This window comes from Clarias gariepinus, chromosome 21 (assembly GCF_024256425.1).
Source record: "Clarias gariepinus isolate MV-2021 ecotype Netherlands chromosome 21, CGAR_prim_01v2, whole genome shotgun sequence".
Classification (NCBI taxonomy): domain Eukaryota; kingdom Metazoa; phylum Chordata; class Actinopteri; order Siluriformes; family Clariidae; genus Clarias; species Clarias gariepinus.
This window is the reverse complement of record NC_071120.1, coordinates 5,338,817-5,362,500: the sequence shown is the minus strand read 5'-3', so window position 1 is coordinate 5,362,500 and position 23,684 is coordinate 5,338,817. Positions and strand designations below refer to the sequence as shown.

Below are 23,684 nucleotides of genomic sequence, written 5' to 3'. Positions count from 1 at the left end.
ACACACACACACACACACACCCACACACAAACACCCACACACAAACACCCACACACAAACACCCACATACCCGTTTGTCGGGCTAGAGGGACAATTTGTGATATTTTTCAGAAATCAGACTGGGCATAGGGTTGTGGGGACACTGGGTTCCAGTGGTGCTAGAGCTACAAAAAACATATAAAAAATCATGAAAAAAATCTGAGAACCTATACACAACTTAAAATTAAAAGATTTTCTTTGCATAACTAAAATATAAAAAAAGGCTTTTTTCCAAACTTTTCTGTAACACGGCCTATAAGGACAGTGTGGTGTACAAGGTCAGTGATGTCACCATACACACACACAAAGTATAACCTGCTTTGAAAGGACACAAGTTCTATAAGGCCAGTTCACCATACACACAAAGTATAACCTGCTTTAAAAGGACACATGGATAAGACTAAAGTGGCTGAGACACACCATAATAATAATAAGTAATATATTAAGGGGTCATTTTTGTTTTCTCTGTTAACCTTTGTTGTGCATTATAATTTATCGCATAAGTTCATACCATTGGGACATACTTTGCAGTTAAATGTACAATGGAGGACAATCGCTCCATTCTACACTTCTTCCTCCAATGAAGTTCTGTCGAGCTACAAAAGTTTACAGAAAACACCACAGCCCTTATCTGAAGGTATCTGCTAAAAAGGTGGGCCAAGTTTCAATAAAACTAGAAGAAGAAAACAAAAACAGTGCTTGCATCCACTAGGACAAACTTAACCCCGTCAGCACACGTATTATGGAGTTCTGTTTTGCTTACCAAGTCCTGACTGTAGAAGAGGAGGAGCTGGAGGAGGGTACATGAGCGCAGGAGAACAGTAGCAGCTGATAATACTGAGGAGCTAAACACGAGTTCGCTGTGATAGATGTGGTATTCCTGTAGGTAGCCGTGATCAGCAAACAGTCAGCTGATGCACGCTTGACTAGCATTACCTGCCAGATCTGATGCTATACGCTTGATTGATGCTCTTTTGTTGTTTTGTGGAGATTGTGAATAGGATCTAGTATATTTAGCTCATTAGTTGATTTCATTATGTTTGACTACTACACTTAACCCATCTGCATTTAAGCTAGAAATGTTGAAAAGAATCCAGGTGTCATTATTAACACACAACACAACATTTGTTGGATCACTGAAGTATATTTGTTTTACCACAAGAATCAATTCCTTATAGGACAGCATTGTAAACATTAATAAAAAATAAATAAAAGTGGATCCTGGCCCAGGCTAACCACATAGCAAAACAAACAACAAAACACTGCCTGTGAGCAAGATAAATAAAGTTATCTATAATATGTCTAAACACATGACAGGAACCTTTAAAACATGCCTAGAAAAGTTAGGGGGCTCAGGCTGTCCAAAAGTGCGTTTAATATTTAGTATTTAAATGCTTTTTAAAGGCCAAGCCTCTGTTGCGTACAAAATCCCAAATGTTTTGAATGGATCTCGTCTCCAAGACAGGTTGTTCCTTCTCTTTGCATTTCAGACACTGCTCATTGGTGACAGTGACACTGTTTTCAATAAAAGGCCTCATGTGTTTCATCACAGCTCCTATCTCCTCCTCAGACCATGGTCTCTTCACACACCACCTTGATGAAACACGGGAACCTGAACAAAAAAAAACAAAAAAAGACAAAAAGTGATTCATAATTGACTTTTGATCTTCTAAAAATCAAGTTTAATTATTTTTATTACCATGACATTTTATTACACTGTTAAAAACAAAATTCATCCAGCTTCTTTATATGCTTTATATTATTAATGTGTTGACTGCACATTAGCAAGTGTGCCTAGTGATGGACATGGCACCGCAATTTAAAAATACCTTGAGTAAACGAGTCAGGGAGTTGAGGTGAACCAGATGTTGCACAAGCAGCGTTCCTCTGGTCATCTAAAAGAATATTGCACAGTGTAAGTGTATGGGCTTAAAGAGCCTGTATGCCTACCAATCAAACACCATGGGCATGGAGGGGATTCATGTAAAACTGCAGACAGCCAGTTCCATTAATCCTATACTAACTACACTCATGGCAAAGTTGTTAAACCGGATAAAGTGAGAAGTGCATGAATATGTACAACAATACCTTGAGTGATAATTTTACTAGGTAATGATGTAGATTTTACACAGGCCAATCTTCACTGTTGTTTTAAAACAATCATGCGAACTAATGAACTCATAAATACTATCCACAAAGCATATGCATCACAATTAGGGATGGAACGATTACTGGTTTCATGATAAACCACTGTAAAACGTACTGAAGGTTAGTAATATTGTTTAAAATATAATTATCATTAAAACAGTGTTTGATTATCACAATAAAAAAAAAAGTACAGTAAATCCAATCCAGCTAGCATCAGTCTGATGCAAACGCAACGCGGTTTATTGAATGAGAAGAAATGGCAGAAGGCAGTGACAGTGCAGAGAGATTTCAGCCTTCTAAAATGACCAGATCTGAGGTGTGGTCATATTTTGGCTTTTACAAAAGTCCTGAGGGGAACTTAATAGAGTATGATCACCCTGTCTGCAGAACATACAAGAAAAAAAGTTGCTACGATATAGGCAGACACTTTAAATTTGCAAACGCAAGGCAAGTGGACTTTGACCTCAATACTAAAACTACATCCGTGAAATAATAACGTGAAGCTTTCATGAATAAAATGTTTTTTTTTTATCCGAACTAACAAGCTTAGACAAGACTGGGGTGACATTTAAGAGATAATGTATATTTATTTTGCACTTATTATACAGATTTTCTTTACCACATAAATAATTACGAGGACATATTGAATTGACATTAATGTGTTAAAACTATCCTGCTTAGAAAGCCATTTTGTAAAGTGTACAAAATAATCGTCCAGACAAGATGATCACAAAAAGTTATAGTAATAATTATAGTAGCATTAATAGTAAAGTCTGATTTAATTTCCTATACAATAGAAAAACAGAAAAATTGGCATTAATTAAACAAGAGAGCATGTCCATTGTGATACATGGTTGACTGCTGTTATAATGCGTTATTGTGCATTTCACTAGATATAATTTTTTTTTTTTAGCTGCCTGCATTGACACCATTGAATGCAAACAGGACAATGACATCACCGTTTTTATTTTTACAGTGCTAACATATAGATAAATTAATTATTTATATATATATATATATATATTTTTTTTTTACAATCTGCATTGTAAAAAGCGTTATATAAATAAAGGTGGCTTGACTTGACTATTGACGATGGTCATTATGAGAAAAGATTATCACTTGCAGCTCAATCTGGCTAAGACTGAGTTTCTAGTCTTTTCTGCCACTCCAACTCTACAGCACGACCTCTCCATTCAGCTTGGCTCGTCCACGATTACCCCATCAACTTCGGTCAGAAATCTTGGTTTAATCTTTGACAACCAGCTGTCCTTCAAAAACACATTGCAAAGACTTTTCGATCCTGCAGATTTGCATTGTACAACATCAGAAAGATCAGACCCTTTCTAACGCAGCATGCTGCTCTATTTCTTGTCCAGGCCCTGGTCATTTCTAGGCTGGACTACTGCAATGTTCTTCTGGCTAGACTTCCTGCAAACACAATCAAACCTCTACAAATGACTCAGAATGCAGCAGCACAACCGGTCTTCAAAGAACCCAAAAGAGCCCATATCACTCCTTTCTTTATCTCACTACATCGGCTCCCGGTTGCAGCTCGCATCAAAGTCAAGACACTTATGCTCGCTTATAGAACAGCCACAGGCTCTGCTCCTGCCTACTTCAACTCATTGCTACAAATCTACACCCCCTCCAGAAGCCTGAGATCCTCTATTGAGCAAGGGTTTGTGGTAAAATTACAGAGAGGCTCAAAATCTCCCTCCAGATCTCTCATTCACAATTCCTGGCTGTTGGAATGATCTTCCCACGCCTATCCAGAACGCTGGTTCCTGATCCATCTTCAAAAAACAGCTAAAAACCCCCATCTCTTTCGATGCTACCTGACTTAATAATATATATATATATATATATATATACAGTGGTTAATCAATCGGACTGTAGGTCCTACCGTCGCCGCGCTCGGCGGTACCGTTTGGCTTTGTGCGTTTGCTGGCTTTTACCGTTGAGTGGCGCTATATAACTACAGGCTGACGCCTCATGCCTTAGTTCATTCTCTGCTGGATTAATGAGAGACAGAGTTTTAGAACAGCACGTAGTAGCGGATAAAATCAAGTAAAACATTGTAGTTAAACAAATTTATAATCACAGAACTAAAATGACGATACAAATGTAGAATTTAAATTAAATCTTATTAGGATCAAATTTAAACTAAATAAATGTTAACACAGTGAGCCTTTAAATTTTATCACGTGTAATTAGAAAAGACGCGTGTAGGGTTTTGTGTCGTCTTATATCTTGTGTTCTTTAAATTTATAGTAGATTTATTAACTAAAATAAATGACCATAAAAATTATAAGATTGTCAGGACGTTCTACTGCGTCAGCTGATGTTGGTCATTCAGCCCCGCTTGTGTTTGTGCATTATTATAAGAATGAAATGCAGTAGACTGTTATGATCTGTAACGGATTCGACCCATGTTGCACGGGCGGCACCATAAAGCACGGACACGAGGCGAGGTCTTACGGGAAAAGGGTAATTTATTTAGGTAAAATGGGAAAGGAAAGTGTTGAAGGAGGGAGAAAGGAAAGAAAGGGATAAAGATTGTGGATGTGCAGTTCCGGGGGCTGTGCCACACTGGCATGCGGGCACACAGCTGACGATAAGTGTTGGTGCACGGAGTGGCAGAACTGAGCACACGGAGGCAGCGCTCCTGCACGCTCCCTCGTGACGGCGCTTCTCCCGCTGTTGATGGCCGGCGCGAGTTCTCGCTGACGCAAAAACCTAACCACACTTTTCCTCTTCGGCAGCAGGGCTGCGAGGGCGGGCACGGTGCGGGAGTGTAGATGCCGCGGGAGCTCGCGCAGCTCTTTCTCGCGCTGTCCTCAGCGCGGAGATCAAAGGGCGGAATTCTAGTGTCCTTGTTTAAAGCGCCTGGGCCGCGTCACATCTCCCCACTGACATGCTTCTTTTATATTCTCCATTACATCACGTACTTCCCAGACCTCAGACAAACCTCCGCGCCTTGCTTTTATAATGCGGAGCAAGCCCGAGATCATATTAACGTTAATTATCGCCAGCCGGCACAAATAGGCGGCTCCCGTCCCTTTGCCGCCTATTCAGGGAGCCTACGGAGTGAGGGAGTAGTTATAGTAGATTTGGGCGTACACCCATCACACGCGCACGCCGTGGCAGATCATCATAATTGTCCTAAACTTGTATTTCATAAGGTTTTCCGAGCGGTGGTACAGCGCAACGGGGGTCATTATTTACTATTAAACATTAAACGAATTTACAAAACTTAATGCGTGCGATTAAGCGCTGATTCTACGTAGGAAAGTAAAGAAGAGGATCCTGATGCTCAACATTCCGGAGACCAAACCCCATTTAAATTAAATTAACAAATATTGCATGTAAATAACAATAGCCCACGTTTAAAACAGCATTTTATTTAGATTATAAAAAAATAATCCTGCATCTGTTTTAGGTGTTCCAGCTGCCACTGTTCTAGAATTTAAATTAAATCAAATCTTATTAGGATCAAATTTAAGCACAATAAATGTTAACACAGTGAGCCTTTTGATTCTATCACTTGTAATTAGAAAAAAAGCGTGTATGGATTTGTGTCATCTTATTTCTTGTGTTCTTTAAATTTATAGTAGATTTATTAACTGAAATAAATGACCATAAAATTAAAACAGTGTTAGGACGTTCTACTGCGTCAGCTGATGCCGGTCATTCCGCCCCGCTTGTGTTTTTGCGTTATTATAAGAATGAAATGCAGTAGGCTGTTATGATTTGTAACGGGTTCGACCCATGTTACTCAAACAACTCAGTTCAGGTGTAAGTAAATGTCTGTGCTGTTTGGGGGAGGGACGTGCTAATGATTTGGTCGGCTCTGTGTGTGTGTGTGTGAGAGAGAGAGGGGGGTGTCGCGGTCGTTTTCAGTGAAACAAAGGCTCAGCTGAAAAATGTTAGGCACATCAGTCACTTAACCCCCAATAAAAGGTATTTGAGTGTTATGATAGTTGTAATATAACAGATGCGCACTGAATACTAAACCTAAACCAGGCACGGAGATTAATGAACCAAGATAGCCCCCATACCCGTTTAAAAAATAATAATTAATTATTATAATAATTTTATTGTGTATAGACTGATTTAAAACAATGCAATTTATGCTATCATAAGGAAAATAACAAGTTCTTCCATTCCAATGATTAAAAAAGGTAACAATGTCAACTTTAGAATCTAGAATCCAGGAGATTAAAATTACACAAATTGAAATCACTGAAAGTCAGCCTCAGATTCAAGAGGTTTTTAAAGTGGGGAGAAGTGCATTTCAGTTCCTCTGAATGTATAGGTGAGAACAGCCGATTCACACCTGGGGAGGGTGAATAATTTGTATTTGAATGTTGTCTGGCATTGTAAAGCACTATAGTGACACTAAAAGAACAACCCAGGATTAATAGGAATTCTTATACTGCATAAACATTATTTAGCACAAAAAAATTCCTCGCGCTCGGGAAAACTATGCGTGCGGTTGAGCGCTTTTTAGACTATAGGAAATTCAATCGGAGCGTTTTTATTTAGACTATTAAAAAAATAACCTGCGTCTATTTTTAGGCGTGCCAGCTGCCACTTTTTAGTTAGAAGTTTTCAATACAAAGCTTATAATGCCCACATGACATGACGGAATAAGGCACGGCTGGTGATGATTGGGGTTTGTTGGGTTACAGTGGATTTTACTACGCGGTGTGAGTGCAATGGCCATCCGTCTGCTCGCGCTGACTCTGCTCTCCGCGGATGGCCAGACCGCCCCCCTCCCTCCTCTCGCTCCTTTGAAGTCCGTGGGGCGCGTTCCATTTGCCCTGCTTGCATGCCGCACTTCCGCGTTGTTGCACGCGCGCTGCATACACAGCGCGTAGTAAAATCCACTTTAACCCAACAAACCCCAAGTATTTTATAGCGCGGGGTGCAAGCCCGGGCAACGATAGCAACGATAGCTCACCAGTCATGTGTAATTCTGCGGTCCCGCTACTTCGCATGTCTGAAGGGAAGGCCGCCTAACTAGTGAGCGAGGAGCGATATTGATTTGGGCGCACGCCGTGACAGGCTGAAAAAACTATGTCAGATTAATGTGCAAAAACTATATAATAAAACTATATAAGACTACATGCCTTTATAAGACTCAACTTTTATTTAAGCGCACTCACAATAACGAAAAAACGTTGTGATTTTGTAAGTGTTGTGATTTTGTAAGTGTTGTAAGCTGCGCTGCTCTGTATTGTTTTTGGTGAACTTGAGCGCGTCAGAAAATGAACGCAAACGTTTTTTTTAAATGGTCAGAGTCAGTCTGCTTGCTGTTTTCCCGACGCGTTCATAATCATTAGTCTACTCTTGCCGGTGCGCTCTGGAAAACTCCCTGCATGCGGCTTAGCGCTGATTAAAACTATGGAGTAAATTAAAGAGGAGAATCACGATGCCGAGTCGAAGTCCTGAGCCCAAACCTCATTTAAATTAAATTAACAAATATTATAAGTAAAAAAACAATAGCCCATGTTTAGGAACCGTTTATAAATTCTTTCCGACATGAGTTGGCCCGGTGTTATGAGCAGAGCGCCGGGAGATTTCCTGAAGCTCCGAAATCACTGGGCATGTTTTCTAAATAGCCGCTATCTTTAATAACTGATGGAGGTTTTGAGCTGTATACACACGCATTCCTGCTTAAACAACTCTAAAAACTACACCTGTAACACAATAAACAGTAATATTTCAAACATTCTTCAGGCTGATATTTGGAGAAAGGAAAGAATAATGAATAAACCAGTTGTTGGGTCAAAATAACCCAACCAGGTGTTCATTTGTAAACTACATCTCATATGATCCAACATGAGCAACCCAACAATGTGTTTAAAGTACCTGAAATAATCCAGAACTTAAATAACAATAAACCGATACAGAGATACGCTGTATAACGGTCACTGTTGTATTTACGGCAACGAGCGAAAATGTCACTTTGCGCCACCTGGCGGCCATTTTACGAATTACTTTGAAATGCAACTGATTTATTTTGGCCGCTGACGTTTTTACGCGGCGGTGAGCGCGACGGTAATAACCATTCCAATTGATCAACTACTGTATATATATTATTTTTTTCTCTCCCTCTTTTTCCTTCCACCCAGCATAAGATAAATCGTTTGTACAATTATATTCCCCAACTGTAAGTCACTTTGGATAAAAGTGTCTGCCAAATGACTAAATGTAAATGTAAAATAAGGAAATGCAACAATAGAATCTTGCTTAAAGAAAAAAAAGTGCATAGAGATGCTTGATTTATTTGTTGATCAACAACCCAAATGTGCCTTTGGCTTGTTTAGTTGGGGACACTTAATTTCTAGCAATCATCAGTGATTTGATTACACCAATCATATTTAAACTGAGCTGACCTAGACAACCACACTTTTGCATTCAGAAATAAAATGCCTTAAGCTGAAAATTGAGCATTTATCTCATCACTATACATTACTGACATTGTATTCTACTATTAGATTCTGTTCAGTAACTTGACAATTTGTATTGTTAAAAGCACTATATAAATAAAGGTGATTGTTTTCAGTATGTGCATCTGTTCTTTTTGAACACTTTCATCTCATTTTAACAAAACCGTGATAATATTGATAATCATGATTTGAAATTTTTATACTGTTCCATCCCTAGTCACAATGAATAGAGGTGACAAAGTTAAGCTTCTAACCATCGACTACTGGAAAATTCCTGACTAAAATAGTTTTAATATACTGTAATAAACCCACAGATCTCAGCTCATTACATGAGATATGTTGGGCAAACTTTGGGTCCATCATTGAGATTATACCTTGAGCTGAAGTCTCGGAGAGGTGAGGCGATGCAGAAGTCAAAGAAGGCAACATTTCATTGTCTAAAAGCAAAACAAGACAAAATCTCCAATGGCATCAACTACACAGCAAAGAGGGTAGGCAATAAAAAGTTCATTCATGTTTGAAATAACAGTAGGCTGTTATCTAAATGTATTTTTTTTAAAAGCCTGTTTTAAATATTTCACCAATATAACTGAAAAATACACAACACAATACAACAATTTCAGTAGCCAATTTTTACAGTACCTTGCAATGTGCAAACATTAGGGAGTTGCTGTGATCCGGTATCCATGTTGTCTATGTCATCTATTAAATGACATTGTAAAAATGTTATTAATCCAACCATATCCACATACACCAAGTAGATTTAACAAGATGGAAATAATGCATACCGCCAATTTCGTCCAGAGATTTTCCTTGTATATTCTTCACACTTCCCTTCTCCATAGCTATAAGCAGCTTTGATATCTTAGCCAGCTGAATTGTTGATTGGGGCAGTCGATAGTACTCCCTATGAACCCTAATGTCATGGCCGAGAAAATCGGCCAGCTGGTCCAGTTTATTATCTTTTAAGTTCATGACTTGGCTTATTGTGGCAATCTGTTTGCGAAGGTTAGTTGATCTAAGGTTTTGAGCTCCACAAACATCTGCAAATTGACCAAACTGCCCTCTGTAGTGACCATCACCACAAGGAACAGCAAAGAGGTAATTGTTGTTTTCAGTTACTCCATACTCTTTCCTCTTACTGATGAGGAGTGACAGGTTAGCAGTCATATCAGAAGTCAGGATCACAGCAACCTTTCGTCCTTTTTTTCCCCTTCAGTTCCACTCTGACAAATTGTTTGCAGAGTCTCTTCTCAACTTCTGTAAGCCCAGAGCTTATGTCATCGTTTAGTTGTGACATGTCACGATCTTCAAAATTTTTTACAGTCATCCGTGCCACCTCACCTTCCCTCCTCCTATTAAACAAAATGACTTGACAGAGGGTCACCTTCGCTAGTGCTGCATAAGTGCCTGCTGTTGGGTTATCAGCTAGCTTCTTCTTAGTCATTTCCACTTGCTGACCAAGATATAACTGTAGCTTCTGAACATCTTTGGCCAGTGGAAGCCTTGTGCTCTTGTTGTATTTTGCCTCACTCAGGTTTGATAAGGCAGAATGGGAAACTAATTCAGACCATTTTGTTTCATGAAGTGTATGAAACCTCCTGATGGAATCGATCACCTCTTGGTCTTCTTCCATAAGAGCACGACACATGATGTCACTTATCTTTCTGAGAGAATGCCCAATTTTCAGAGCCAAACTCGGTGCTTTGAATGTGCTGTTTTCATAATCAAAACCTGAAACTCTCTTGACAGCACTAGTAAGAATAAAGAAGTTGCCTGGTTTTATTGCCTCTTCCAGGTTATGGATACTTGTTGTGTGGCGCAGAGTCACAAGTAATTTCCCAACCTCCCTTACTTTCTGTCTTTTATACTCATGCTTCGATCTTTCACTCCCATGCTTATTAAAGAGGGACTGGGCAAACTGCATGAGATAATGATCATTCCTTATTGCAGTGGACACATCATCCTTGTGCATTTTGCCCAACACTGACCAAAGTTCACTTAAAATTGGCTGGGACATTGTAGATTGAGCAGATGCTATACCAAAGACTCTGTCTCTCAACTCGGGTCCCTCTTCAACATTATTCTCCAGTCTTAGAGCACATCTTTTCATATGTCGAGAAAGTTATTTTCTGGATAACATACCCTTACAGTACAAGCAGTAATCGTATGTCTCAGAGCTGCTGCTCTGTTTGGAACTCCTTTTTACTTTAAGACAGCCTGATCCTGTGGTTTTAACAACAGAATTGTGCTTGAAGTTGCCAAGGTTTCAGAATTTCTCAAGAAGAACCTTTCTGTCCTTTGATGATTTGGGGAACTGAAGTGCCTGTGCGACTTCAGCATTTTCATTTATACACATGGCAAAGATGTCAAAAACTGCAAACTCTAAGAGCCATTATATTGATATTACGCATGTTATAGTTTAATGTACACTTACATCTGATATATCCCAGTCTTCTGAGGGTTTCTGGAGGCAGGTTTTATGCCATACACCACAGCATTCTTCACAGACAAAATTAAGCAAACCACAGTGTTAGACAACAATTGATCAGTTTCCCGTGCCGATCAATTACATACTAATTTCCTTATTAAAATGCAAAGAGCTTTACACTTATGAAATAAAATCAAGAAATGCAACAGTTCAGTACAAATGCACAGTTTGAGTGATGGCTTACACATTCCATTTAGACAAATGTACACAGGTTTCAACCATTAATGTAGAATTCACTGGAGTGGCAGAGCATTTACATTACCCATTCAAAAGCAAAGTTAAAAAAAATTAAGATTTGATATTCTGATTATAAAACATTGTTATTGTAACACATTCTTTTTTTAATGTGTAATATGCAAGGTGTGAGGCCATATAGGCTGTTTCAGAATGCATCCTTGGCCCAAAGACTTCTGGCAGAATGGTCTAATGTGGAACAGAAATGCTGAAATGTTTAGCCTACATTAAGACACCTTCAAGCATTTGGACTGGCAATTGTTATTGAATTAGGTCTGGATTTTAAACCAAGAACTGTGTTTTTGCATTGGTAAGATCAAAAATAAGTTTGTTGAAATTTGTCTGTACAATTCAAACAGTGGCGTTTTGCTTATTGTGCAATTGGGTTAACATCGCAAATGAATAAAGTGAATGAAAGATGAATTTAGACGAGCTGCAGCGAACCAAATTTTAGCAAAGGAAATAAGGACTTGTCCAACATCCAAAGGCAAATGTCTCCAGAGATGAGAAAACCTTTGGATAGATGTGTGATGCGGCATATCCGACCCCTTATTCCCACTCCAAAATAAATTTAAAAAGTCCTTTGTATTACATCAGTGGCCTATTTTGATGCATGTTTTCTGCCATATGCCTTAGCTTGTAAACTCACTTGAGTGGTATGTCATAGTATCTGCCACTACAGTGATTTTTTCGTAATGGTTTGAACTGATAAAACATTCAAGCAACATGTTTTTATACTTTTATACATGAAATTTAACTTATGGTATACTAAGAAATGCATTTAAAGATAATGAATAACGCACTTACGTTTGCATCTTAGACCATGCCATCTGACAGATGTCAAAGGTGAATGGCATATCCTGCATTTGTCAATTCTCACCAATTCATAAACCAGTTTATGAATTGTACACTTTAAAAAAAATAAATCATGAAATAAAACACCTTTACACATAAAATTACCATGAATAAAAAAAAAAAAAAAAACATTTTTTCTAAAAATCCTTCATGAGAGCTGAAAAGGGGAAAAAAAGTTATTTTTGAGATAATAGCGAAGCATATCTATTTAATTCCAGTGACTTATTTTAAGATTGGCTATCTGCTAGAGCATCACTCATGACACACACACATACAAGAGAAAGATAGACTTCTACTTGGAACTCTTGTGACAATGGCGAAGAAGACAATTCCTCTAAATAATGAAGTAAACTGGCATTTAAAAAACACAACACATCTAGTTTCTGAACCTGTGTCCAAAGATAAATTTAGATGTACCCTGCCTAACTTCTATTACGCAGAAAAAAAAAGAAAAAAAATGGCAACAGGGTTCTCTACCAATCAAAGGCATGGCTTTACACAAAGTTAAACTCCAAGACCAGGGTAAATCAACCTATATCCCTGTTGTTTAAAGACAGCGAGTGCTGTAAGTAGGAAGAAGAATGAGACAATTTTCTGCAATACAGACCACTAGTGAAACAGCGAGTAACTAACTGATAGGGAAGGAAACTGATCAGTCTCTTCTTCCTAGCCACAGCACTTGCAGTTATAGGTTATGTAGGAAATAGGTTGATTTACCCTGATCTATTTAAGTAAAGCAAAAACAATTAGAAATTAAAGTAATTTTGTGAAAAAAGTTAAAGATCTGTCCATGTGTGTGAGACAGACAAACTCAAACATTCGAAACATTCACACATCCCGTAATAAACAGCTGAATTTAAACGGACCTCTTGCTCAGGGCCATCTGGTGTGGGACTGGATGACTGAGACTCTGCTCTCAATTCAGTGTCTGTTGAAGAGAAGACAGGACATGAAGGCACAGTGCTTTGCAAGACCCCAGGGTTTACCAGGCATTGCTAATTCATGCAGGACTCACCTCCGAACAAGTCTGTAGAAATAACATTGCGTTTTAAGTCATGGGCTTGGTCACCAAGCTCTGCAATGGAGTGTTGGCCAGAAGAGAAGTTTCCACCACTGCGCTGTGTCTAAAGAAGTTGAACAGATACAGTAAACATCTTGCAGCTGTGGTGGCCATGTCCTCTATTCAGCATAGATGGTCTTTTCTAACCACAGTGTCCTCCCAACACGTGTGTTTTTCTGTGTGTGCCACACACTGGGACTTCAACAGTGGAAGACTCAGGGTTTGAGCATGGATGTCATTACATGTCCAGAGGACCGTGTCCTTGCATACCATGAGTTTGTCTGTGTCACACACACACACAGACAGATCAATTTTTACTTTTTTACCTTTACTTTATACAAAATTACTTTATTTTCTTACAATTATTTTTACATTTCTTGCTTTACTTCGATAGTCCAGGGTTAATAAACCCTTTCCTTGCTGTTAGGTGTGGCAGTGCTGTGGCTAGGAAGAAGGAGAATAGTCTGTACAGCACTGACCAAAGTTGTAGGCTAAAGCTAACTGAACCGGGCAGATATATGACACTGAAATGAAGTTTCCTCCCCCCATCAGATTGTGTTTCCTGTCGTTTTGCTTTTAATCTCTGGTGTAAAAAATATTGTAGTTCTTCCTATTGACAGCACTCGGTAACCTTAAACCTTTTAGTGTTACGCAAAGTCCTTGGTAGGTAGAGATTCCTGTTGGCATTTTTATTTTTATAGCAATGGTGTGCCTTAAACATCACTTAATTCCTCTGCACCTGTAGAGAAGTTTTGTTCCAATAAAAGACAGCAGGGGTAGTGAGGAATGATTTTTCTCACACTGGACTTTGAATTAGCTTTATGCAAAAGTTTTAGGTTAGTCTTTTTTAATCATCAATTCAAAGAGGAGCTATGTGAATTACCATTATGTTGACATTAGAAACCTCATAATTTGCAGTGGTTTATGATATAAGCTCCTTTACTTGGACAATCTGGTTATTATTTACCAAGTAGTTAGCATAGTAGAAATTATTTGTGTTGGTACTTTTTTTTTCTTTTTCTTGTCATCCTACATAGTTCTGAAAAAAAATAGAACATGTAGCTGTAAACTCTGTCTTAGTACAGCTTTACAATAGATATAGGTGATCTCCAAGTTCTCATCTGCAATCTGATAGGGGAAGGAAACTTCACATGAGTGTGATTTCTCTGGCCCGGTTCAGTTAGCTTTAGCCTACAACTTTGGTCAGTGCTGTACAGATTATTCTCCTTCTTCCTAGCCGCAGCACTGCCACCCCTAACAGCAAGGAAAGGGTTTATTAAGCCTGGACTAAGTAAACAAGAAATGTAAAAACAACTGTAAGAAAAGTAATTTTGTATAAAGTAAAGGTAAAAAAGTAAAAATTGATCTGTCTGTGTGTGTGTGTGACACAGACAAACTCATGGTATGTAAGGACATGGTCCTCTGGACATGTAATGACCTCCATGCTCAAACCCTGAGTCTTCCACTGTTGAAGTCCCAGTGTGTGGCACACACAGAAAAACACACGTGTTGGGGGGACACTGTGGTTAGAAAAGACCATCTATGCTGAATAGAGGACATGGCCACCACAGCTGCAAGATGTTTACTGAAACACTGAAAATCACAGTACTTCTAACCATTGGTCCATTTCAAAGGTCAATTCAAACTCACCTCACAAGCAGAGTTGTTTGGTGCGGCTCTGGATGACTGACAGGCTGATCTCGGGTCGGTCTCTGTACAAGGAAACAAAGAGAGATTTAGTGCTTGGCTTTCCTCGAGTCATAAAAACACATATAGCCATAACATGCTGAACTCACATCCCTGACAGACAAAAATCTACTTAAAAATATCCTTAAAGACACAAAATAATCATCTAAAAATGGCCTAATATTAACACACACTTTTTTTTTCATGCTGCAAACCTTTAGGTATGCCATGCATTGTCAGAAGTTACCAAACTTTTACCCAAAACTTTAACTGACTACTGGTAAGGTCTGTTGAGAACACAGCAGGTGACACCTCCTGGTGCTGGACACCAACTTCTCCAAACCCCTCTTTCGCAGAAGAAGTGCCACAATGACCTCCAACACAATGCACCTAAAAAAAGAACAGCAATATGCAAAGATGAACAGGCATCAACTGGTACTGTGTCCGTTTCACCTAAGAGGGACACCCTCAACCAAACCTGATGTAGACAAAGAAACAATGTTAAAGGATGACTATTTGTACCGACAAAGATTTTTAGACTGTACCTGCAGTATAACTATAATTAACTGACAAATATGTCCCTTACAAAACGAAACATTCACACATCCCATAATAAATAACCCCAGGGTTTACCAGGCATTGCTAATCAGCGGTGTCTAAACAAGTTAAAGAGAAAATGCATGTGTGAACTTGGACATAATCTACACAATTGTGCTATTGTACAGTTGAACTGACTAAAGTCCCAATGAAACAATGGGACTGCTTTAAGACAGTCATATTCAACCTTACCTCAGAAGCAGAACTGCCTGATGTTATATTGCAGGACTGGACTTCTGGTCTCTCTCTGGTCTCTGTAGAATATAGGAAAGAATATGAGAAAGGCCATGGAGGGTGGGGTTGTGCATCACTCTAGAAGAAGCCACACTATCATTGGTTCGCATGCTTTATAAACACAATGTGTTGATATGTCCACCATAACTAATGTAAAACATTAATTCAAACAGTCACTGACCTTCAATAGAGACTGTGGATGACATGGTTTGGTCTTAGAAACATTCTTTGATGGACGCTTGGGCAGCAGTGCTTGTAACTGTCGGGGGAATCTACAAAACATACAGATAAGACTGCTGGCATCAGCTGGGAGAGTCATGCATGTTCAAGATTAACCTGACAAGATTCACTGAAAACCGGATTGAATACCACCAAGAAGTGACTTCTGTTTTTTGGTTATAATTGTTGGCACTAACGAGCGATAGGTATTGTTTAATCTCTGAGGCATCATAAAACTCGCACGTTTTAACACACAGTAGCTTTTAAGACAGAGATGATTTCATTGTTACGAGATCTAGATGTAGTCTAGATGTATAGGCTTTAAACCTTGACACAAATTCATAGAAGAAGAAAAAAAAAAATCAATATTACCCACCTCTTTACACCAGGGCCATTCTTTCCCACCATAGTCATAAGTAATTTCAGTTCCTGCCATAATTTTCATCAGGGCAAAAAGGCAGAGATGTGGCTTCCCATCTGCTTCGATCAACTTCATTCTGCAATTTGGTGCCTTATGGTCATCGTTTACCAGTCGCCCAAATGACCCATCTTCAAGTGCTCCATCAATACTGCAAATTTACAAACATCATGCACTAAACAGACGCTTATAGTGACACGCTTTTGAATTGTACTTCAATTTGTAAGCAACTACACTAATGCCAACATCCAGTACAAGTATAGTTGTTTAATGCATAGTTACGTTAAAGAGCAACATGGAATCTTTACTTCAAAAATTCTACTATAAAACTCATCACTGTAGAAATCTAAACATATTAGTCATTCTGAACCTACCACCATGTTTTCTGTTTCCATATGAAGTCAAACATGAAGACCGAACATGCATCGTCGTAGAGTTTACATCTGCGTTCAGCTTCAGCTGCATCAATGAGCTCTCCTCTATACTCCACCACAAACTCTCCTTGATTAAAAGCAGCCAAAGTAAAGATACCACGACCTGCAGACACAACCTTATTAGAGTCACAGGGCTAGCAGACTATCCACTGGATACAACTCAGCCTCGCAAATAATCATAATCAGTTATTCCTATAAATCGCTGCTATGCAACCTTGTGTTTTTTTCCTCCTTTCAATTCTACATGTAAAATAATGAATACATGTCCAAGTGTAGAATAACAACAGAGAAACGCACTATTAACTAAAATATTATACAAATACTATTAAATTTTTTTAATTTATATTGATGTTTGTACAATCAATAGTCATGGACTGAAATCTACTGGTCATAATATCCATTCAAGAACCGGTGACATGTGAGCCCTCAGTCTAACCTGCAGTGTGTCAAAGTCACTCACCTTTAACTGGATTAATATATTTGACTTCTAACATCGAAGTTTTGTCTCTTCCTGCAAGGATGTGATTAATGGCATCCTGAAGGGGAGTAGTTCTCCGTGGCATGACAGAATTTGCTAAGAAAATTAACAAAAATGTAAACAACACATTCACTACTTTTCATCTCAATAATAGCATGAATATTAACATAACATTTCCCTGCTGTCAGTATACCAGTATATTTTAAGTTCTGTGAGGGGACATACACAGACAAACAGATGCACAAGGGTCTAATTTCAATACCCTAAAACATTAGCTCCCGGTTTCAAAGACAAGGCTTAAGCTACACAGACACAGACAAACTCAAGGTATGCAAGGACACGGTCCTCTGGACATGTAATGACATCCAGGCTCAAACCCTGAGTCTTCCACAAGTCCCAGTGTGTGGCACACACAGAAAAACACACGTGTTGGGGGGACACCGTGGTTAGAAAAGGCCATCTATGCTGAATAGAGGACATGGCCACCACAGCTGCAAGATGTTTACTGCATCACCAAAACACTAAAAATCACAGGACTTCTAACCATTGGTCCATTTCAAAAGAAAGGTCAATTCAAACTTAATCTAGTCCCAGACTAAAATGCATGTCTGAGCTGTTTTTACTGAAAGCAACTTGCACTGACAGATCATAAAATATGCCAATGTCATCGTTTTGTCTCAAGATGCACACCAGTAATGCATTTTTCTAAGGCACATTTATAAAAGCTACTTAGATGTCCTAACTGAACTAAGGCTTACCCTGATGTAGTCTAAACCATGTCTGTGAAACCCGGCTTTGGATCTCTTAGAAATGTATTACAACTATAAGAGTGCAAAACAATATATATTATATAGGGCTTGTATTCGTTGTAGCCCTATCTATACTGTATTTTTGACAAAGCTCTTCTTAATATAAATTATATATATATTTACCTAATTGATATGTGATCACCCTCCAAAATTTATCTGTTCTTGGTCATTCGAATAACAAATGTAAGATGGAAAAAAAAAATCTAAAATTTGAAACAATCCCAGTGTAAAGAGGGACTACAATACTGCTCATATGAGTGAAAACTATAACATAGTTCTAATTGAAACTATTGTATAATGACGTGTCTGTAACAAGCATGACAAAAATATCAAGATAGATAAAGTACTCATAAAAAAATCATAGCGTGAGATGAAAATACAAGTTATTGTCCTTTCAAACTGTCTTCATTTCATTGACATTGTCACGGCGCGCGCCTGTGAGGGACGCAGCCCAAATTTACTACAGTATCGCTCCTCGCTCACTAGTTAGGCGGCCTCCCCCTCCCTTTAGGTAAGTGATGGAGCGGGGCCGCCGCTGTGCTCGGCCGGTGAACTACGGCCGCTAATGATCCCGGGCTTCTCCCTGCGCTATGAAACACAGCGGGGAGTGAGTGGAGCTCGTGCTCTGTCTGTTGGGAAGCTGGATTGCTACGCGGTGGATGTTTTAAAAGACAGTGGCGCGCGAGCGGGGCGATGTGATGCGCCCCAGAGACTTTAAAAAGGGGGAACGCCGCCCCTTCTCTCTCCGCGAGAGGACCGCGCGTGAACAAGCTGCGCGAGCTGCATCTAGCGCTACCTCCGCGTGCTCTGCCCACCGTCACCACTCACCAGCCGTGTGCCCGCATGCCAGCGGGGAAACTGCCAACCAGACCTGCACGTGCATCACCCTCCCTCCCTCTCCATCCTCCCTCCTTTAAACCTTTCCTTCGCCATTTTTTCTAAATAAATGACATTTTTTCCTGTAAGACCTCATCAGGTGTCCGTGCCTCATGGTGCCGCGCGTGCACTTAGGGCCAAACCCGTTACAATATTTAAAACAAATCGATTAAACTTATTTTTTTTTGTTTAATTTGCTTAAATTAAAAAGGCCCTGATTTCATGGAATTACCCGTGACTGCAAAGTTCAACTTTGTATGTCACTTTGGACAAAATCATCTGCTAAATACCAACTTTAATAACTTTAAACCTATTAAAACGTTTTGTAATTAATTTCTTACCTGTTACAGCGCAGGTTCTCCACAGCGTGCACGTCCAGATCTCCCGGGAAAATAAATCTGTCGTCAGACGACACGCTCTTCCATCCAGCCAATCAGAATGAGTAATGCTAATTGTGAGCATGCGCATTGTTAAATTAGCGTCTAATCTCGCGCGTTGTGTATAATCTCCCGCGCTTGTGTATAATTTCCCGCGCCTGCGTGTCGCTGCATGCAGGGACCACGACAACCGATATGGGTCATTGTCAGACACAAAAATATACAACATATGTCAGGTTTTTGGTATACAAAGCCTTTTCAGAAAACCACTTTTTAGGTAATAAAACATGCTGAGAAAAGGTTTTATAAGGTTTCTTTTTATGAGGACAGCCAACTGTCCTCCTATACCGGAGGGTCCTCATTGCTCTGTGAAATGTCTTGAAATCTGTCCTTCTAAACCGAAAAACAAACACACAAACACACACACACACACACACACACACACACACACACACACACCAGTACGTTACTGTACATAGTAATCACATTCTTGGTACCCTACAGCACACACATGCACACACTGGGGTTATTTTCCACAGTACATTAATAATACTGACAGTGTTAAAATATTTCTGTCTCTGTGTGTCTCTGCAGTTGTTCCCGAGGTGTCACTGTTCCAGAAACACTCTCCTTCTCCAGAGGTGGTGTGTCACGCTACAGGTTTCTTCCCCAAAGCACTAAACATCACCTGGCAGAAGGACGGAGAGGACGTGCATGAGGACGTGGAGCTCAGCGAGACGTTACCCAACCAGGATGGAAGCTTCCAGAGGAGAAGCATTCTGAAAGTCTCAAGAATGAAGCTGCAAAAACACACCTACACCTGCGTGGTTCAGCACAGCAGCTTGGAGAAGGAGTTAGTGCGAGAAGTACCAAAAGGTCCTGATAAACTAGAGCTGTAGAGAGTGAAAGCTGATTTCTTGCTGCAGCAGATAATGAAGACTCTGTGCTGATTTAACAGGTAGAGGAACAGCTGGAGGAACAGGTGGACCACCGATTGCTATCATCACTGCTGTAGTGGCTCTCATCGTTCTTGTCGCTCTCGTCGCCGTTGTTGCTGGAATTGTGATCTGGAAGAAGAGGAAATCTGGTTGGAGGACGACAGGAACAGGTATATTTTATTTACAGAAGAGACCCCACTGTCCAGTTAATGACCGTAAATGAGCTTTTGATTCTCTAATGATATTTAAAATGAACACAGTGTTGTAGTTGTAATCAGGGAGTAAAGTTCTCCATACCTACAACACATTTTTGTCAAATAGATTCCAGAAAGACCAAGAGAGAGAGCAGATCTTAAGCGGAGAAAAGCGAGCTGCTTATTAAAGAGGGATGATGATGATGATTATGATGATGTCAGTTTAGTGTCCAGTCAATTGATCATCATTAAATATATATTTTTTTTATAATGTCTTCAGTTGAAATCATCTTTATGGTTTCATGTGTATTTTAAGCATTCTGCAGTCGTGTATTTAGGTTGTGTTGTAGTTCTGCTGCTCTATCTTCCAAAATAAATAGTCATGAATTTAAAAAGTGTTTAAAGGTAGATTTGGGCTGTGATGAGGTTTCCAGGGTAAAAATCAGTTCCTGTGCCTCTGTTTATAGCGCTGTCAGGTAAAATAAGCTAAAAACACATCATTATACTAACAACACACTGTTCAGCTGATCAGAATCCCTGTCACTCTAATGACCTGACTTTATTCAACCCCACGTCACCTTAAACACACACTGTGTATACACATTAATGTGAGGTTAACCTGAGGGCTTCTACTATCAGCTGGACTGATTTGTTTCTTCTTTGCTTTTAATTCCTGTGTAAATTTAAACTTAAACTAATAATGATTTGTCTGTTTTGTTTCCTCTAAAGGAGATTCTCCAACCCCAAGCTTACAAAGTGTGACCGTGTGACCTCCCGCTGAACTGAGAGAGTAAGACATGATGTAGTTTACAGTGTAATATGGAATAAACATCTGTGTGTGGAGAGAAAATCCAGCAGAAAAGTAACATTCGGTCTCAGAGCTCATCCTGTTTCTGTTTTAAGGTCACAAGGAGAGCGAGATGAGGATGGAGTTTAGGACCACGCATGAGAGACTACAGAATTAAAAGTGTTTTAATTATAAAAATGATGACCAAAGAAACTGAATGGTTGGACGTCTGCGAGACAAACTTTTGTAAAGCTGCTGCACTGCTGTCTATTCAGAATGTACAGATCAGTCTGACTACACCTCACAATACTGTTTACACTTTCCTGTTATTCCCTGTTACCTTTTATAGTGCCTCAACCAGCATTCCGTTCCCTTTCTTATTAATGGAGAAAAATAATTTTTGCTTCTAATGGATTTAAGGTGCACTAATTTCAGTGTTTTTATGTTGAATGTTCTTCTAGTTTATTTGGATATGAACAGTAGGTACTCAATCGGAATTGTTTTTGGCCATTTACCGCTGAGTGGCTATATAACTACAGACTGACACCTCAGGCCTACAGTACGTTCTCTCAAGGATTAATGAGCCGCAGCTCCTTTAGAGCTGCACGTAATAGTGGATAAAATCAAGTAAAACATTGTAGTTCATTGTAGTAATTCACAATCACAGTACTAAAATTCCAGTACAAATTTAGAATTTAAATTAGATTAAATCTTATTATTATTAAATTTAAGCGAGGTAAATGTTAACACTAAGCCTTTAGATTTTATCATGTGTAATTAGAAAAGTTATAACATTAAAACATTGTCAGGACGTTCTACTGCGTCAGGAGATGTCGATGTCATTTAGCCCTGCTTGTGTTTTTGCGTTATTATAAGAATGAAATGCAGTAGGCTGTTATAATTATTAACAGCCCCCGTTGTGCTGTACCACCGCTGGCAAAGCCTTATGAAATACAAGTGACACTATAATGAATTTACAATCACAGTACTAAAAATATAGTAATAAATATAGGCGTTTTTTTATTTGCATCGAATTTACGCAAAGTAAATGTATACCTTTTATATCTAGCCTTTAGAACATATGTGTAACACTAGTGTATAGCCAGAAAACAGACTCGGGGTGTGCATCAAACAAAGTTTGCCAGATTAATGTGCAAAAACTATATAGTAAAACTCTATAAACTACATAGCCTTTTTAAGACTCTACTTTAGTTTAATGACACAAAAACGTTATGATACTTTGTAAAATAATGAAAGTAAACAGGGTGCGCTGTTCTGTATTGTTTTCACTCAGACACTCCGTGTATACTCGCCTCACAGACGTGAAAAATATATACTTATAGAAAGCGAAATTTCTGCTTTTATATAAACTAATGGAAAAAAATTTTTAATTTGTATGAAAAGTGGAGACGACGAGATGACATGATCACCTTCATCACTACAGCCGTAACCAAAGACATCACTAATTTATCAATGACTTATTAACATGATCAGAGTCAGTCCGTTTGCTGTTTTTCCGGACGCATTCATAATCATTAGTCTACAGTACTTCTGCCGGTGCACTCTGGAAAACTTTGTGTGCGGTTGAGCACAGATTAGACTACGTAGGGAATTAAAGAGGAGAATCACGCTGCCGAATCGAAGTCCTGAGCCCAAACCTCATTTAAATTAAATTAACAAATATTAAACCCATGTTATTTTGGACATGATTTGGCCCGGTGTTATGAGCAGAGCGCCGGGAGATGTCCTGAAGCTCAAATCTATGAAATTGCTGGGGCATTTTTTCTAAATAGATGCTATCTTTAATAACTGATGGAGATTTTGAGCTGTATACAAACATACCTATACCTATACACTTTTTCACCTAAACAACTTGTGAAAAACTACACTTGTGACACAATAACAGTAATATTTCTAACATTTTGCAGGCTGCTTTTTGGAGAAACGAGAGAATAAAGAATAAACCAGGTGTTCATTTGTGAATGACTCATCACATCTCATGTGACCAAACACGAGCAACACGTGTTTAAACTACCTGAAATAACCTGAGAAACCTGAATAAACCTGAAATTGTCAGCTAGTGAACTTGATCTAAACAACATTTAACCAGCGTTTTTTTTTTTTTTTTTTTTTACTCATTATTGTATTGTACATATCAATTGCTCTGGTTCAGATTTATTTTTGTTGTATATAGTACTCATGTGGAAATTACCATCACTATTGTATTTCTTTGATACAACATTTTTTTATGACCTAATTATATTTTAAAACTGCGGCGAGTGAAAGTGTCATTTTGCGCCATTTGGTGGTAATTTTTACGAATAACTTTGAAATGCAACTGATTTATTTTGGCCG

The 23,684-nt window shown here is 38.9% G+C and overlaps 1 protein-coding gene across 2 annotated transcripts in view; it reads left to right on the top strand.

Annotated features, from left to right (window-relative positions):
* Positions 1-22,686, top strand: part of LOC128509418 (BOLA class I histocompatibility antigen, alpha chain BL3-7-like) — a 50,087-nt gene extending 27,401 nt beyond the window's left edge. Inside the window, exons 5-8 of one of the 2 annotated variants that reach the window (XM_053481157.1) lie at positions 20,005-20,286; positions 20,369-20,518; positions 21,272-21,332; positions 21,446-22,686. In XM_053481157.1, the coding sequence (XP_053337132.1) occupies positions 20,005-20,286; positions 20,369-20,518; positions 21,272-21,312 (473 nt within the window). In that variant the 3' untranslated portion in view covers positions 21,313-21,332; positions 21,446-22,686. Of the gene's footprint in view, positions 1-20,004; positions 20,287-20,368; positions 20,519-21,271 lie in introns of both variants that reach the window. The other variant, XM_053481156.1, reaches the window with a different exon arrangement.
* The last annotated feature ends 998 nt before the right edge of the window (positions 22,687-23,684 follow it).